Source organism: Mobula birostris, chromosome 11 (genome assembly GCF_030028105.1).
Source record: "Mobula birostris isolate sMobBir1 chromosome 11, sMobBir1.hap1, whole genome shotgun sequence".
NCBI classification, from domain to species: Eukaryota; Metazoa; Chordata; class Chondrichthyes; order Myliobatiformes; family Myliobatidae; genus Mobula; species Mobula birostris.
In genome coordinates, this window is record NC_092380.1 from 60241669 (window position 1) to 60260142 (window position 18474).

The 18474-nt window shown below is 40.8% G+C and overlaps 1 protein-coding gene across 1 annotated transcript in view; it reads left to right on the plus strand.

The window, feature by feature from the left end:
- ptprja (protein tyrosine phosphatase receptor type Ja) overlaps positions 1–12962 on the plus strand; it is a 261500-nt gene extending 248538 nt beyond the window's left edge. Inside the window, exons 36-39 of the mRNA XM_072272290.1 lie at positions 1937–2056; positions 3249–3409; positions 5038–5173; positions 7392–12962. Coding sequence (XP_072128391.1) covers positions 1937–2056; positions 3249–3409; positions 5038–5173; positions 7392–7538 — 564 coding nt within the window. The 3' untranslated portion in view covers positions 7539–12962. The remainder of the gene's footprint in view (positions 1–1936; positions 2057–3248; positions 3410–5037; positions 5174–7391) is intronic.
- Positions 12963–18474: the final 5512 nt, after the last annotated feature.

Here is an 18474-nt window from a genome sequence, read left to right on the forward strand (position 1 = left end):
GATATCCTTTTATGCCTGGAATTAAGTTACTTGAATTTGGCCATTAATGTCAGGGGATAGTGACCATAAAACCATTGTAAAACTATGGCATTTGGGATGAAGTAGTAAATTGGATACAAGATTGGCTTGGATACAAGAAGCCATAAATTGGTAGTAGATGGTCTGACTAAATGTCTATGACTAGTAGTATGAGAAGCCATTGAGTGGTAGTAGATGGTTGCCTCTCTGACTGGAAGCCAGTGACCAGTGGAGTGCCGCAGGGATCAGTACTGGGTCTGTTGTTCTTTGTCACCCATATCAATGATCTGGATGATGATGTGGTTATCTGGATCAGCAAATTTGCAGATGACACCAAGATTAAGATGTAGTGAACAGCAAGGAAGACTATCAGAGATTGCTGTGGGATCTGGACCAGCTGGACAAATGGGCTGAAAAATGGCAGATGGAATTTAATGCAGGCGAATGTGAGGTGTTGCACTTTGAGAGGACCACTCAGGGTAGGTCTTACACAGTGAACAGTAGAGCATTGAGAACATTGGTAGAACAAAGGGATCTGGGAATACAGGTCTATAATTCATTAAAACTGGCAGCACAGGTAGATAGGGTTGTAAAGAGAGCTTTTAGCTCATTGGCCTTCATAAATCAAAGTACTGATAATAAGAGATGGGATGTTATTTTGAAGTTGTATAAGACATTGGTGAGGCCAAATTTCAAGTATAGTGTGCAGTTCTGATCACCTGTCTATAGGAAAGATATCAATAAGATTGAAAGAATACAGGGAAAATTTACAAGGATGTTGCCAGGTCCTGAGTTCTGGGAAGGTTGAATAGGTTAGGACTTTATTGCCTTCAGTGTAAGAGAAATAAGGGAGATTTGATAGAGGAACACAAAATAGGTCAATTGTAAGCAAGTTTGTACTTTTCCAGAGAGGTTAGGTGAGACTCAAACTAGAAGTCACAAGTTAAGTGTGAAAGGTGAAATATTTCAGGAGAGCCGCTTCATTCAGCGGTTGGTGTGGGCGTGAAACCAGCTGCCAGCAGAAGTGCTGGATGCAGGTTTGATAGTAACATTTAAATGAAGTTTGGATAAGTACATGGATGGATGGCATAGTGAGAGAGCTGCGGTCTAGAAATGGATGTTGAGTTCTTTCTTTCTATAAGTTGTAGTCATTTGACTCTGTACTTTAGATACAAATCACTTTAACTCAATGGTTAAGTTCAAGAATTGCTTCCTCAAGTCTAAGGGTAGTTAAAAGTTTTCATTATCTTTTCAAAGGCCCTATGTAGTGTAGAACCTAATTAATTAACACTCTCTTCATGGGTAAAGTGTAGGCATAATCTAATTCAGAGGAACCTATGCCTCACAGTTAATTTTCTTCATGTAAAATTTCCAACACTGGGGACACAGCAAATTTTTAAAAAGTCAATGAGTTTGACACTTCCATTCTTAAATATTATCACATCTTCATAGTTTTACCTTCTAAACCTGACCCTTCTAAACCAGCGCCCCCCCCCCGCAGGATCTTGCTAAAGTCCATGTAGACAATGTCCACTTTCTTTCCTTCATCAATTTTCCTGGTAACCTCATCAAAAAACTCTATAAGATTGGTTATAAAGACATTTTGACTGTTCCTAATCAGACCTTTGTCTAACCAAATACTTATATATCCTGTCCCTTTGGATACCTTCCATTAAATTACCCACTACTGACATCAGGCTCACCAGCCTATTATTTTCTGGCTTAATCTTTGAGCCTTTTTTGAACGATGGAACAGCATTAGCTATCCTCCAGTCCTCCAGCATCTTATCATCAGCTAAAAGATGTTTTACATATCTCTGCCATGGCCCTGCAATTTTTGAACTAGCCTCCCTTGTCAGCTCTTGGTGACGTATCCACTCTGGTATGTAAGAAGGGATGTTCTTGTGTTGCTTTCTAGGCAAAATGTGAACAGTACTGGCCAACTGAGCGTCCTCTTGCCATTGGAGACAAAATAGTTACTCTGACATCGGAAGTGACTTCTGAAGACTGGACCATCAGAGACTTCTCACTGGTAAAGGTGAGTTATCTACAGAGTCATAAGATTTGCATAATAGCAAGGAATCCAGATGGGAAGAGTTGAACCATATGCCATTGTTTAGATTTTTCAGCCAGCAGTGAAGTGTAAAATGAATCCAAGAGAAAGCCATGGATATCACAACTGTTCTCATCAGCCTGAATTTGCTGGTACACAGAATCGCTGAGCCTTTAGTAATATCACAACAAACACAAACTGGTTTGTTGACCAGAGCATTTCTTCTAGGAAATCATACTTAGACATTCAGTAGCATGAGGAACCTTCACCTAGATAACTGTCTCTGCATGACTGTAAAATTTGTCTGAATATTTTTGCGAAAGTCTTCATATCATAGTGTGCATTATTTGCAACAACAGTGCTTCACAAAGGCTGAGTACAGTAGATACAGTCTGACATGGCACTGAACCAAACTGGGTGGTAGATTCATCCTCACTCATCATCAGGAATCCTCTTCTTAATTGTAATTGTTAATTACAATGATCTGTGATTATGAGGAAATTACTCTTTTTTTGCTGTTGACACTCTTTTACCAAAGAAGATATTTGTTCCCCTCTGCAGGAACTGTTAAGAATAGTTTGGCTGGGCATGTATAGTCATACTGCCCATTCACCACACTTGATCTTTTCTGTCTCTATGTTGTTTGGCTCCAAGACAATATGAGTTGAGAATAATTTGATTCTCCTCATTCAATGCTCATAGGTGCATAGAGCAATGAGCCGTGATTGAGGGACGCATGTTTGTCATCCGTGTGGGATAAATGATAATTAATGTTATGCCCTTTTGCCTTTTGTGAAATTGCTGTCTTAAGAGCCAAACAGCTGAATAGAAACAAATTACAAACAAATGTAGTTTAGGTGGAGAGTCTCAGGGGTTAAATATGCAGCAAACATTCACTTCTTCAATCTTCTGTTGTACTTGACCTGTTCAATCATAGGCAGGATTAAAGAAAGTTACTTATGAACTGAGAACACTAAAGCAGTGAAATATGATAAAAATAATGGATGAAAAAATTTTTAGAAGTCATTTGTCTTGGCTCGACCACTGGCATCTGAATTACCATTTCAAAACATCCCCTTGTACAATGTTCAAAACTTCCATGGTCACGCGACTAATGATGGTTGGCTTCACCTATTCAACTACTTTGAGAATAAATCTGTTTCTACCTTTGCAACAGGGTAAAACTGGAGAGAAGTACAACGTACGACAGTTCCACTTTCTGGGTTGGCCTGACCATGGAGTTCCGAGCACCACTGGGATCCTCGTCGAGTTCAGGAACTTAGTACGGGAATATATCAATCAACATCAAATGAGGGGACCCACTGTAGTGCACTGCAGGTGAGCATATTTCAACAGCTTTTGAGTACTGCTTAATATCTTCATTCTTGATAATCTCTCCAGAATGCAATATTTAAGTGGCTCTCTCAGGGTGAAGCGAGAGCTGGTCAGACTGGTGGTGATCTTTCTCCTTCATACATATCTTTGATTTGCCTGTAATTCTGTGTGGAGTAAAAATGCTTGGTTCAAATTAAGCAATGTTATTTAACATCCTTGGTTTTCAATGCATAACACAACCATTTAGTCTCCAGAAAGTTACCAGATAGCACTACTGAAGTCTTGCAGGTAAATGTATAGGGCCAGGTTTAGTTTAATTTAGTTTAGATTAGAGATACAGCATGGTAACTGGTCCTTCTGGCTCAACAAGCCCACACCACACAATTACAACCATATGACCAATTAACTTACTAACACAAATATCTTTGGGCTGAGTGCGGAAACCGCAGGGAGAATGTACAAAACTCTTTACAGACGGCGGCAGAATTTATAATGCTATGCTAACCGTGGCCCTACCGTGCCGCTCCTAACTGTACTTGGGCGAAAGTGTCGTCTTACGGACCAAACAGCTGAGTGAAAACAAAATGTAAACAAATGCTTCAGAACTCTTTTGAGGTCTCATCCCACCAGTGAGGCTTTACACCCGCACCTTTTTATTTGTCCCTGGTCACGCAAGTAGTAGTGTGAGGGTGGATGGGGTGTTTCTGTCTTCTTGATCTTTATTCCTCCCTCAGCCTACCCTGGCCAACTGTGACTTTGCACCGAAAATGACCGAGTAGTTTATAGGGACATTCAGTAAAATTTCTATAAATTCTACTTGACATCCGCAGAAGCTTGCTGTTTGGTTTTGCTATCGTATCGCACCAGGATAAAATCATACAAGGGATACATTGAAGCATACAACAGCTATTGTTGTTGTTCCTTTTCACGCCTCGAGGTGCATCGGGCAACATTTATGCCAGTTCCTTAACAAATGTCTGTTTCTACGAGGCCAAGTTGCTAGCTCGATGCTCAACCCAGCACAGATGGAAAGCAAGGAGCCTGCTGGATCGAAACCTGAGACCATTTGCCAGTGCTGATGCCACTACACCACTAGCTGGCTCGCGCAACAACTACAGAAGGGACTAAATGTATAGAGTCACAGGATGTGTGAGATGGAGATAAACCAAATGACTAGCATTTCCTCCAGCCCTGCAATCTGCCTTGTATGGTATTATGCTATCACCACTAACAAGTTGCTAGTTAAGATTTGAAAATCATGTGAGTTTTGTTTATTCATTTCCATAGTAACCAACTTCTAGTCCTGTGAAATTAACAATTGATGTTAAATTAGTGATACACATATAGGTTAAGTCGATGCCTGTTTGATTCACTTTCATCCTTCCAGTATATGGCTCTTCACTCTAGTAGCCTTATAGTATTTCAAAGTGCTTCGATGATAAAGGCTGTTGCTTAACATTTCTGGTAACAACTGTTGATGTGGGAGGCGGGTGGGGGGGCTACGGGGAGGGAGGTGCTGGGGGGCCGGGGATGGAGGTGGGGGGTGGTGGTGCAGAGGCAAACATCACAGAGGAGCATAACACTCCATCATACATGCAATGTGACTGACTTTAATCTCCTTTCTCACTAAGTGCTGGAGTTGGGCGGACCGGAACATTTATTTCCATCGATCACATGATTCACCAGATAGATAATGACCGAGAGGTCAATATCTGGAGTATAATTTATCAGCTCCGAATGAACCGGCCACTGATGGTGCAGACAGAGGTAAGCCACTAGCAACAGCATATTGTGTATATGTACAGTACATCTCTGAAAAGATTTAAATGTTCTTTGGTGACTTTCGGTGATAACATTAAACAAACCGTACTAGTTTATTCAGTGACAGTTGTCCACTAAATAGAAGTGAATGTCATTCTAAACCATGGCAATTAAACAATGTGTGACTCTCAAATGACAGTAGTTCCTCAATTTACAAAAGTTCCTCAATTTATGAATTTTCCATATACCATCAATGAGTCATTTGGGTACATGTCTTTGATTTATGAAGCCATTTTTTGCTATTATGAAAATCACACCACTCTGTGTGCAGAGATGTATTGCACCAAACTAATCACACTGCATTTTGCTCAGCCTTTTTACTTGAAGGGATTTTGCTTAAAACATTTTACAGGATTGCATCCCTTGAGTAAATCAGGGAATTGTTCTGTTGGTAATCTAATCAGTAAAGTAGCTATTATATTTGTGCTAGTATTTAATTTTTCCTGGTGTCTAAAGCTTTAGACAACATACTTGGAGAGAGCTGAATAGCTGATTAAAAATAGTCTCAATGGATGACACTAGCAATGGATATGATTACAATATTGCTATCATAAAGAAGAGTGGGAATGGGTCTTCTGATGGAAGCAAGAATCTTCGGCTTCAAAAATAATATTTTCTGAATTGGCTACTTTTAATATTTCAAAGAGATGAATGTTGTGATCAACCTTGAGTCCTTGTTTTTTTAATATCCTATAAATTGTCCTGGTATTCATTTGTCTCACGGATACCTAGCTTTTGCTGAGTGGATCATTATTATGCAAAATCACAAATGACCTCCAACCCCCTTTCAGCCTCAACTATTAGACAAAAGTGATTTTACATTGAGCTCATTTATCTACCTTTTTCTCAATTCATTAATAACATATTTCAGCCAAATAACACTTGTTATCAGTCTCATATAGTGCATGGAAACAGATCATTCAATCAGCTTGTGATGTTGACCAGTAGGTACTCATCAGTATTAGTTACATTTCCAGCACTTGGCTCAGAGCCTTGATTGCCTGGTCTACTAACGTATTCATTTGAACACTTCATAAATGCTGTCACCAACTCTGTTTCCACCACTATTTCTGAGGTATTTTCAAAGTGCCCGCCACTCTCTGGTCACTCTCGTAATTCCCCTCAGAACTCCACTGAATCTCTTACCCCTTACCTGAAGCTATGTCCTCAAGTTTTGTTTACATCTGATAAGGAGAAAAGCTTCCTATGGTCTACTCATTCTGTATACTATATTTCAATCATGTTCCGTCCTAGCCTTCTCTGCTCCAGGGAAATCAGGCATAGCGTCCAATCTCCTTACATATTTAAAATTCTGCATCCCCAGAATTGTCCTCTGCATCATCTCCAGCACCACCACATCTTTCCACTTAGGTGATGACCAGAACTGCATGCAGTACTCCAGCTTTTTATAAATTTGAAGCATAATCTTCCAGGTCTTGCATTCAATGCCCCTGATTGATGAAAGACCATAGGCCATATACCTTCTTAATTATTATCTATTGTACTGCCACCTTCATTGATCATTAAACTTGCACATTAAGGTCCTTCTTTTACTCAGTACTCTGAGGACATTACCATTAATGATGTAAGTCACTGCCTCAAAAGTTTTCCAAAGTGCCTCACATTTATCTGAATGAAACTCCACCTGTCATTTTTCGGTCCATTTTACCAACATGTCTCTGTCATCCTGTAGTGTTAAACTAGCCTCCACACTGTCAACAAATTCCTCAATCTCTGTGTCATCTGCAAACTTACTGATCATGCCTCCAACATCCACATTTAAATCATTCATATATTTTGCAGACAGCAAGGGTCCCGATACTGATCCCTGTCATCAGTCACCCTCTGTCTCTGTTGCCAGGTAAATTTTGGATCTACTTTTCCAACTTGTCTAGGTTGGACCATAACTTTTTACACCAATCTCCTATCTGGGATCTTCTTGAACACCTACTAAAGTCCATGTAAATTACATCTATTCCAATGCACTACTCTATCTGCCCCAATTATGAATGAAGGTGAGAGAAGCTTGGAAGAACACGGCACTAAGTCCACGATGAGTTTATTTGCTGAGTAGTCCCCTAGGAATTCAAGCATTAATTTGAAAATGGCAGTTCCAAGTTTCCATAGTAGTCTCCTGTCACTAACTTCCATTTTCTCTCACCAGTCTCAGTATGTTTTCCTGAACCAGTGTGCCATGGAGTACATCAAATCAGGCAAAAGGCATGGAGACGAGTCAGTCTATGAAAATACATCTATCCTCATCTATGAGAACACCTCTGCTATCCGAGCAATTAATGGTCACATACCTTAATGGAAATGATCCTGGACTCTCCTTTTTAAATTCAGCTACATCTTTTTCTAATTTGATTTCATAAATTATAAATGAACTTTATATTCATTTAACAAGGTATGTCTGGACGTTCCTTTTAATGCTGAATTGCTATTTTTTTTCAAAACAAGTATCTATTCTGGAAAAAGCTGGGCAGTGCTCAGGAACTGTGTGAAATCTTTGAGAAACACTGCATAATTCATCACAAATGGCTTGTTCATTTGGCTTCAGTCTCAGGTTTCAGGCAAAATGTGACCTCATTAAGGTAACACCAACTGATATGTGAAATGAAATTATCTATTTCAAGTATGTTTCTAAGGTATCTAATGTTTTTATGTCTAATATATAAACTTGACAGATCATCTGAACATCAATATTTGAAGCATACTGCTGAATTAATATTTATAAAGAAATACCAACCTTGTAGATATTGCCAGAACCTGGGACAAACTGTGAATTGTTCCCAGAAATTAATCCCTCAAGTGCTTCCATCAAACTTGATGAAATGTTAAAAATATTATGTAGGATAATTACTTTCTACAAATTCATACCACAGATTAAATAAGAGCCATTTTACATAAAGTGAAGTGGAAAAGTAGCTGGAACATCCAGCAAACTTGACATGCCATAATTGTTTATTCTGCTGTTTTCAGGCTCCACATAGAAATAATAGATAGCCTGTATTGCAATGCTGAATTTAACATACAATCAGCCTCAAATATATTAACCAAAACCAGATACTTCTCGCACATCTTCAATAAAATATGTCCTGTCAAGTCAGGCTCTACTCATAGATGTTCTGAGCCTTACACTATAAAGGACAAAGCAGTGAAAAAATGGTTTAAAGAGCAGAGTGAGCCCATTAAGCTGAATGACAAATTGCATATCAAGTTGCATCTGGAATTCCATGTGCATAAGGCAGTTGCATAAAAACAAAAATTGAATATATAATATATTGTTATAAGCATTGATGCACAACCCAATCTAGCAGTGGTCTTGTCAAGGATCTCGCTTGAATTTTTCAGTCTTTGTATGTGCAGAGGTGTGGCTCTATCTTGAAGTAATGCTGAGGAAGCAAATGAAAATCTCTCTGAGTGGTGGGAGTTTGTCACTGTGATAGATATTAATTCAGTTTCTATTCCATACTCAGTTATTTTAAAGGATATAATGTTTAAATTTGATTTAATCTTAAGTTTGTAGTGAAAAACCAAATCTTCCTCGGTTTAAGTGGATTTTATATTAATATGCTAAATATTTGTAGCTTCACTTGGAAACTCATGAAATGATAGTTTAAATTTAAATGTAACTTATTTTCTGGACGTAATCCTGCATAAGCAGGAGTGAATAAGGAACTGTTAATGTACCACAGCCAAGTATTTTCCATTGAATTTGCATGGAATCCAAGAACATTGTTCTTGGTGTATTCATTTTAAATTAATTTAAATTAATCTCCTTATCAGGAACTGCATTGATTTGAGTAAGATGTGTTATTTGGGGTATATAGAGCTTTGGAAATTCTGCATGGGATGCACTTTGTAAACATGCTCATTAGGACTGCCTTCATTCAGTGCCATTCTAACAAGGAATTCCATGTTCAGCAAAGATCATGGATTTATAAGGGAGACCAAGTCACTCTTGCCTGTCAAACAGATTTCCTGGTGCTGAACGGTTTCTTGTATCACACAGAGAGTGTCACTGACAAAGCTCATCATGTCTGGTAATTATGTGTTGTTTGGGAGGACAGAATAATTGAGAAACGGAAGTTCAGCTAAGAATATTTAAAATTAAGTAAATCAGGATGGAGCAGGCACAATGCAGAAAGCTTAAGACCGAGAACTGCAGAAACAATCAATGTATGTCTCTGGATTTTGAAACAAACTGGCAGTGAAACACTTGTGCATTAGGTGATCAGGGAAGGTAGTGATTATATTACTAGATATTTTGGAACTAAATGTATTTCTATTAGAACTTAGTGAATTTTAAATCCCTTTTAGTATTTGATTAAAACTGAGAAGGGATGAGCTGTCAATGGATGGTTATTATTTTTAGATTACACAATATTTGAAGGGGGCTATTATATGATGAGACAGGAAGGTAAGGCCCTGGTACATCTGTTCACTCTTAAGAACTCCAAGGCTTCTCTTTTGGAAGGGATCTAATAATACTGGCCAAAAGAAGTCCATCTGAAGATTTTTTTTAGCTAGACATACCAACTATAATTTGACAATGTATTATCATTACATCCTTTAGATTACCATAACATCATAGAAAAATACAGCACAGAAACCAACCCTTCAGTCTATCTATTCCCTGCCTAGAGTGCTTACTCCCATCGACCTACACCCAGACCATCACCTGTCATCCATGTACCTATCCAAACTTCTCTTAAATGTTGAAATAAAGCTTGCATGCACCACTTGTGCTGGCAGCTCACAAACCTCTGAGTGAAGAAGTTTCCCCTCATGTTCCCCCTAAACTTTCACCTTTCACCCTTAATCTATGACTTCTAGTTGTAGCCCCACCCAACCACAGTGGAAAAAGCCTGCCTGCATTTAACCATCTGTACCCCTCAAGTTTTGTTTACCTCTATCAATCTCCCCTCAATTTCAAGGATTAAAGTCCTAACCTGTTCAATCTTTCCTTATAACGCAGGTCTTCCAGTCCCAGCAAAATCCTTGTAAATATTCTCCGTACTCTTTCAACCTTATTTAGGTCTTTCCTGCAGGGAGGTCACCAAACCTCCACACAGTACGCCAAATTAGCCCTCACCAATGTCATATATGACTTCAATATAACATCGCATCTCCTGTGCAAAGTACCTTGATTTATGAAGGCCAATATGTCAAAAGCTTTCTTTAAGACACTATCTACCTGTGCTGCTACTTTCAATGAATTATGCACCTGTATTCCCAAATCCTTCTGTTCTACCACACTCCTCAGTGCCCTGCTATTCAATCTGTAAGACCTACTCTGTTGGTCCCACCGAATTACAACACCCCTCACCTGTCTGCATTAAATTCTACCTGCCATTTTGCAGACCATTTTTCCAGCTGGTCCAGATCCCGCAACAAGCTCTGATAGTCTTCCTCACTGTCTACTATACCCCCAATCTTGGTGTCATCAGCAAATTTCCTATCAAGTTAACCACAATATCATCCAGATCATTGATAAAGATGACAAATAACAATGAACCCAGCACCAATCCCTGCGGCACTCCACTCATCACATGCTTCCAGTCAGAGAGGCAGCTGTCTACTACCACTCACTTCTTTTCCAACAAAGCCAATATCTCATCCAATTTATTATCACATCTTGAATGGCGAGCAACTGAACCTTCTTGACCAGCCTCCCACACGGGACCTTGTCAAATGCCTTGCTAAAAATCCATGTAGATGAAATGCACTGCCTTGCCTTCAACTTTCCTGGTAACTTACTCGAAAAACTCTTAGGATTTGTTAGACACAACCTACCACAAACAAAACCATGCTGACTATCCCTAATTAGTCCCTGCCTATCTAAATATATATCCCATCCCTTAGAATACCTTTCAGTAACTTTCCCACTACTGATGTCAGACTCACTGGCTTATAATTTCCTGATTTATTTTTAGAGCCTTTGTTAAATAGGAGAATAATATTAGCTATCCGCCAATCCTCCAGTTCCCTACCTGCTTCTAAGGATTATTTAAATATCTCTGCTATGACCCCTGCAATTTCTGTACTTGCCTCCCACAGGGTTCGAGGGAACACCTTGTCAGGCCTTGGGAATTTATCTATCGTAATTTGCCTCAAGACAGCAAACACCTCCTCCTCTTTTATCGGTATATGGTCCATGATCTTGCTGCAACTTTGCCTCACTTCTATAGGTATTTCTATAGGTACATTTTCCTGACTAGTAACACCACTCCTTCCCCTTTTATCTCCCCCATTCTGTCACATCTAAAACAATAGAAACCCGAAATATTAAGCTGCCAGTCTTGCCCCTCCTGCAACCATGTCTCACTATTAGCTTCAATATCATAATTCCCAAGCCTTGAGGTCATCTGCCTTTCCTACAATACTTCTTGCATTGAAGTATATGCAGCTCAGAACATTAGTCACACCATGCTCAACTTTTGAATACTAAGTTTGTCTGAGGTCTTAACAACATCTATCTCCACAACCTCTCCACAATCTGTTCTGGTTCCCTGGTTCCCATTCCCCTGACACTCTACTTTAAACTCCCCCATCCCCCCACTTCTGTGCAGAACTAGCAAACTTTTCCGCTAGGATATTAGTCCCCCTCCATTTCATGTGCAAACTATCCCATTTGTACAGGTCTCACTTTCCCAATCATCCAAAGATCTGACGCCTTCCCTCCTACACCAACTCCTTAGACACGTGTTAAACTATACGATTTTCCTATTTCTATTCTCACTAGCTCGTGGCACAGGTGGTAGTCCTGAGATCACAACTCTGAAAGTCCTGCCCTTTAACCTGGCACCTAACTCCTTGATCTCACTTTGCAAAACCTCATCACTCATCCTACCCATGACATTGGTACCTATATGAACCACGACCTCTAGCTGCTCCCCTTCCCACCTAAGAATGCTGAGTACTTGATCCAAGATGTCCCAGACCCTGGTGCCCAGGAGACAACATATCATCCAGGAATCCACTTCTCATCCAGAGAGCCTCCTTTCTGTTCTCCTAATCAACAAATCCCCTATCACCACTGTGTGCCTCTTCTCCCCCCTTCCCTTCTCTGGCACAGAGGCACACTTGGTGCCAGAGGCCTGACTGTTGTGACTCTCCTCTACCACCCCCCCCCCCACTAACAGTTTCCAAATTTAGATGCACTTAGTGAGTCTTTTGTCAGGGAGTAACAGTTAGCAAAATGAAAGCTTTTTCCAGAGTCACTGCATATTGTTTCCAACATCATTCATTGTATTTTTAAATGTTGTAAAATCTGTCCAGCCTTTGGCATAAACAGCTTAAGTTATTCCACAACAAATAAACAAGGGTAGAAGTGAAATGGGTATAGTTACAGAGCGAAACAATAGCAGTAAGCATCAACACCGTGGAGACAGATGCAGGAACAAGAATGTATATGCAATTGCACTTTCTATCAATGGTTTTACTAGAAGGATCAATTTTAAAGTAGATATGTATATGTACATAAGGATGTATATCAGATAATATGTAGTACTGTATTGTTGAATTGCACTGGATGCATCTTTGGGAGAAATCAATTTATTTTGTCTGTTCACTATTCACTGTGTGATGTAATTTTATCAGATGCAGAATAATATTTGAGATTGTAATTATCTGATATACCTGTACCTCCAAATTCAATGGATGCTGGTAGGTCATTTTGATTTTGCTGTGTTATGCTGATGTCTAAATCTTGTTTTATAAGTAATGTATCGTGAATTTTTTTTTACTATTAAAATTATCTTTTTATTCTGTGGCCTTGTTGTGGAAGAAAGATCAAAGATTGAATTACCTCTGGGAAGTAGCGGAAGGATTGTGATGTCCCCGTGGTTGAAACATACACAATCAAAAGCATTCAAAGCAATCTTCCATCCGATACAAGCACTCACTCATAAATCTAGCATGAGTGGATATAAACTTTACTCTTTAACTTGAGGGGGTGTTGGAAGAGCAATTGGCTGATTTCAGTGTAACCTAAATGTAACGGAAAACTTAGTTCCCTTTCAAGTCAAACCCGTAAGAGAAAATGTGGAAATGTGCCACTGAATACTTATAAAGGAGGAGAATAGTTATCATGACTGCCTCTCATGTCTACTGCAACAAAAGCTCATATTAGTAACGGCAGTGGAATATAATACCCAGACTATCATCGAAATTTGACGCCAAAATCAGGACAGCCTTGGGAAAGGAAAATCATGCTTAGATAAAGGGATGGCGGTGGATATGGTGCATTTGAACTTTTGGAAGTCTTTTGTTACTGTCTCACATAAGAGGTTAGTGTGTAAAATTAAAATACAAGAATACATAGAACAAGACAGGCCTTTCAGCCTGTGATGTTGAATTTACTAAACCTCGCATGTCTGTACGTGATCCATACCCCTCCGTTCCCTGAAAATTCAGGGATTTTAATTAAAAACCATTTAAACCCCACTATTGTATCTGCTTCCATCACTGCCCCTAGCAGACTGCTTCTCAGGCCTACTGTGTAAAATAAACTGACCCCACAAATCTCCTTTAAACTTTTCCCCCCTCACCTTAAATACACGTGACTAATTTATCAGCATTTAGTAAAAAAAAGCTTTCTGTGATTCCTATCAAAATGATTATAGGAATAAATTGAAAAATCATGAAGTTGATGTTTGAAATAACGGAGGATTTAATAAAGATTGCTACACAACCAGTCAAAGCTGATTAGCCTGAGCATGGATTTGGTAGAGCTTTTCCATTCTCAGTTGATGAGTTTACCAGTAAAACTACACTTTGGTAACAGAATGGTGACTACAGGAAGACTTAATTAACTAACGGACTAGATCCTGATTTCAGTGTAAAGTGATCATCCACAAGTCTACCAGAAATCCAGTTTTCTTTTACGATGGGTGCACGCTATAACATAATTAACGAAACCCTTGAACCTTAGACATCATCACTGCTGCATTCCGTATCTCTACTGCTCATCTTTGTCTGCGGTTCCTTGTTACCACATTAGCACAATCCGCAATCCCCTACAACAAACCTCCCTCTGGGATCTCAGGCCTAAAGATTGCCTACTAAGTGACAAGCAAGAGTTCTTTCCTGCCCAAGGTATCTTTTCAGGTGGGAGCAGTGTTTCTACTTTGGTCCTTCCTTAGCTTCCACTAGGGTACATGTTTCTCCAGTCAAGATTACCAACATAAATGGCCTCGTCCATCTGGGTTGTAGTCCCTGTTTTGCTGGTACAAATTTAACCATTATCTTACCTCCCTCTTTTGGCCAACTCCCCTCCACTTAGGCATTCCCGTACTCCCAGTCCCTATCAATGACTTCCCCTTATTGATCATGCAGAAGAACAGCCAACTCCCATACAAACTGGGCACTGCAGTTCTCAGGTCATCCCGAGATCATGTCCTCTGGTATTTGCAAAGCCCATACCGTCATTAATTCAAAATGAGTAAATCCTGTCCCATGAGCAACGTTCGCTCCTAGTTTCATTAGAAATACTGGTAACCAACTTTTCCCAGCCTCCATTAGAGCCTTCGTTAGGTTCCCTTTTAGGGTGCAATTCATTCTCTCAATAATTACAGAGATCTGAGGTTGGTATGGAATGTGAAACTTCTGTTTGACACCTAACAGCATGCAAGTCCCGTTGATTACCTCCCAATACGGTACGTCCCCTGATCTGAATCAGGCTGGCCTATACTCTCCATCTGCATATTACCTCCTCAGAGAGCACACAGGCTACCTTACCGACACGGGAATGTCCCCGTCCACCTGGTGAAGTGATAACGATCACCATGCAATACCGTTTACCCCTAGACAGGGGTAATGGCCCCGTGAAGTCAATCTCAAGTCGCTTCTTTGGGCCATGGCTGATGCCCTAGTCAGATTTTAACTGTTTTTCCTGAGTCACTGTGGACACATGTCTATGCTCTGTCGGCAGAATTTGGCAATATCGCTCCCCATCCCCAGCCACCAGCAGCATCTTTCGAGCTGGGTCCTCATCTTATCCCATCCTCTGTGAGCTAAACCACAGTAGGTGTTTAACAATGTATGCCTGATGTATTCTGGAGCACGGTCTATTTTTGCCACACCCCATCTTCTTTTTACATTGCTCCTACCTGTTCCCAAATCCATTTTTCCACTGAAGACGCCCCCTCTTTAAATCTTTAAATCTTCCTCCTTTAGCTCCCTGATCATCGCTACCTCAACTGGGACAGGACCAGATTCCTCCACAATTGCTTTAGTTTCCAGTTCAGCAAATGCATTCCCCTTTTGCTCAGGAGTGTCTACCCTTCTGTGCACCTTGGTCTTTATGACTGCCGTTTCCAGGGGCAGCTTAGCAGCTTCAACTAATTCCTTCACCATTTCTTCAAAATGCATATGCTCTCCTGACGAGATCACTATCCTCTCCTTGCCCAAGCTGCCATGTAATAGAACCTAGAACATAGAATAATACAGCACAGTACAGGCCCTTCGGCCCACAATGTTGTGCCGACCCTCAAAGCCTGCCTCCCATATAAGCCCCCACCTTAAATTCCTCCATGCTACTCCAAATGTGTATCTACTGTCTGATAATATTCACCCTCTGTCCCCTACTGATTTTAGGGTCCCTGTCAGCATTTTTAGTTCTGCCACTTGTGCTGAGCTGTGACCCGGAAGATTTCCCCCTGCATTCGGTTGCCTCCTTTTTCCACTTGTCCAAGTGTACTGTTGTCCCTGGATGGTAAAGGCTAACTTATCCTGACGATCGGGATGTACTGGAATTGGCCAAAAATAATTTGCTGTATCGGAGACAGTAAAAATATTCTGTTTGGGCTCAGGCCATTCACAATGATAGATGGGTTTGCCACTATAGGATGTTCCCGAATTGCACATTTGTTCACAGAGGTTTAATCAATGATTAGTGGGTAGGACCCATCTGGCTTAGGTGCCGGCCCGATCAGGGAATTCGTATGGGAAGTGTTTAGTCGGATCCCTCCTTAATGCTGTAGTTCTGCGACTATTTTTTACCTCCACAACCCCATCTTCAAGTTTAATGAGCACTGTCTGTGGGTTGGGGGCGATGCCCTTCTATCAGAACGGGTGTCGCCTCAAGAAGGTCACAGTCTTGTTTGTGAGTGGCCTGCATCCGGGTAATATATTTGCAAAATTACCCTGCACTCCTGCCACCGCTCATTCGGCCTTTAACGTCTGACTCGTGATATATATAAATCATCGCCTTTCCCCTTCTGCCACCAAGGGTGAGTCTTCATTCCCCAAATAATTTCCCTCGATTACAACCCCAGACGTTTCAATAGATCTACCTCCAAGATGGAACCTTTGTGATTGTCGCAAACCCACAATAGTACTCATGTCCTCAGCCCGTATTGGGGCATGTTCATTTAATTGAGTGAACATGGGTCCTCCTCCCACCTCCACCGTCATCGTAGTTTTAATTGTAATGGCAAAATCTAAATCTGTTATTGATATTGAGGTCCCAGTGTCTACCAACAGAGTACTCTGCTAGCCCCCTGACAGAGCATTGACAGACATTCTGGTCTCCCTACATGTCACCGAGGGTTGATACGAGTCATTTCGTCAGGAGTAGTTTTAGCACCTCAGCAGAGATCTGGAAAACGGGTCCTGCTAGGCTACCGCTTGAAGCAAAGTGATGATCCTCAGTTTACTGTGTCCGTGGCCCTTGTCCCTCTTGCCCTCTGACTTTCGACCAACACTTGTCATGACCCTGTCTTCTCACAGTAAGTGCACTTAACTTGGCATTTTCCCTAGTCCTCACAATCCGGGGCCATATGCCTGTCCTCTTCTTCCGCACTTGAAACATTCAACATTGCCTTGTCTGTCCTGTTTTACACCTGCCACGATAGCTGCACATTCTCCTGTTTTACCCCTCTCCGCTTCTGCTCCCATTGCCCAGTTAAGTATTTGATTAAATATGTGGCCAAAGAGTAGCCCCATTATCATTATCCGCGTCAGATATAGTAGGCCCATGCCATCTGTCAAAAGTTGCAGGAGACGTCATAGTCTCGTTTAGGCCACTATGTTGCTTATATGCCTGATATTTTCGCTCAGCATAGTCCTCAACTTTCTCTTTCGTCTCTTACTTAATTAAAATAACATTGGTCTAATTTGCCTGCCCTTTACCTTTCACATCCTTAACTTCCCCAGTTTGTCCACTAGGAACCTACATCTCCCTTTAAGCCATTTTTTTTTATTTCGGATATGATCGGGAAATATGGACCAGACCTTTAAAAGTATTTAGTCTTTAAAAGGGTATATATATCATCAAGATCAGATGGTGAGCCTCTCTTTATTCTTCAACCTTTTGTCAAAAAAGCACATTGTCATCATTATTTTTGATAGCGGGTAACTAATTTAGCAATATCAATTTCTCTGTTGCTATAAAAGGGTTTTCCACTCTGGATTCAGAAGTGTCTTCCGGAGGAACCAGAGTGGTGTTAGTTCTGCTGCCCCGTGATCGGGTGGAGGTTGTGAATCTTTATTACGGGTCCCATACTCATCATCTGCAAATCGTCCCAATCTACTTCGTGTTCTGGGGGCGCACGTGGCCTTAGACTACCTACCATTCGCCCCGAAATCTGGGGGTTCTGAGCTTGTCTGGTAATGCTGTTCTGTGATTTTTACGCATCCTTTCATATTTGCCGTTTTCTTGTCCCTTCCACCAAGCAATATTTTCATGGATTGTTCCATCTGGATTGTATGCCTTCCTTACCTTCATTTTGTATCAAATTATGTATCCTTATATGAGGGATCCTTCCGATTCTCACATTACTTCACCGGTTTCACCCGGTTTCCTTATTTTGCACCATGGCCCCACCTTACAGTGTCTGCAATTCCGGCTCCCGAGCCTATGTCTCAAATAACATTGGCTTGTCAATTGATTTCCCATATTAATTGCAACGAATAACCTCCCGGCAGATCCCTTCCGCCAGTTACCCAGACACCCCAGTCCCCTGTCTCCAACACTAACCTCCTCATGCTCCAAAGTCTCTTCTTTTACCACAACTTACAATCACAGTCGACAATCGGATTATCCCTGAACCCAAGCACACCCGACCAGGAGCCTTGTGGTCGGTTGTGATCCAGTGAGGTATCCTGCTTCCAGCGCCAATTGTAGGAGCAAACTGGAAGATCACAAGGAGTTGGTATTCGGAATAACAGGCGATTTATTATAAACTGGTGCGCTCCAGGAGACCAGATGAAGCTGATCTCCCAAAGCATGAATTTAGTTG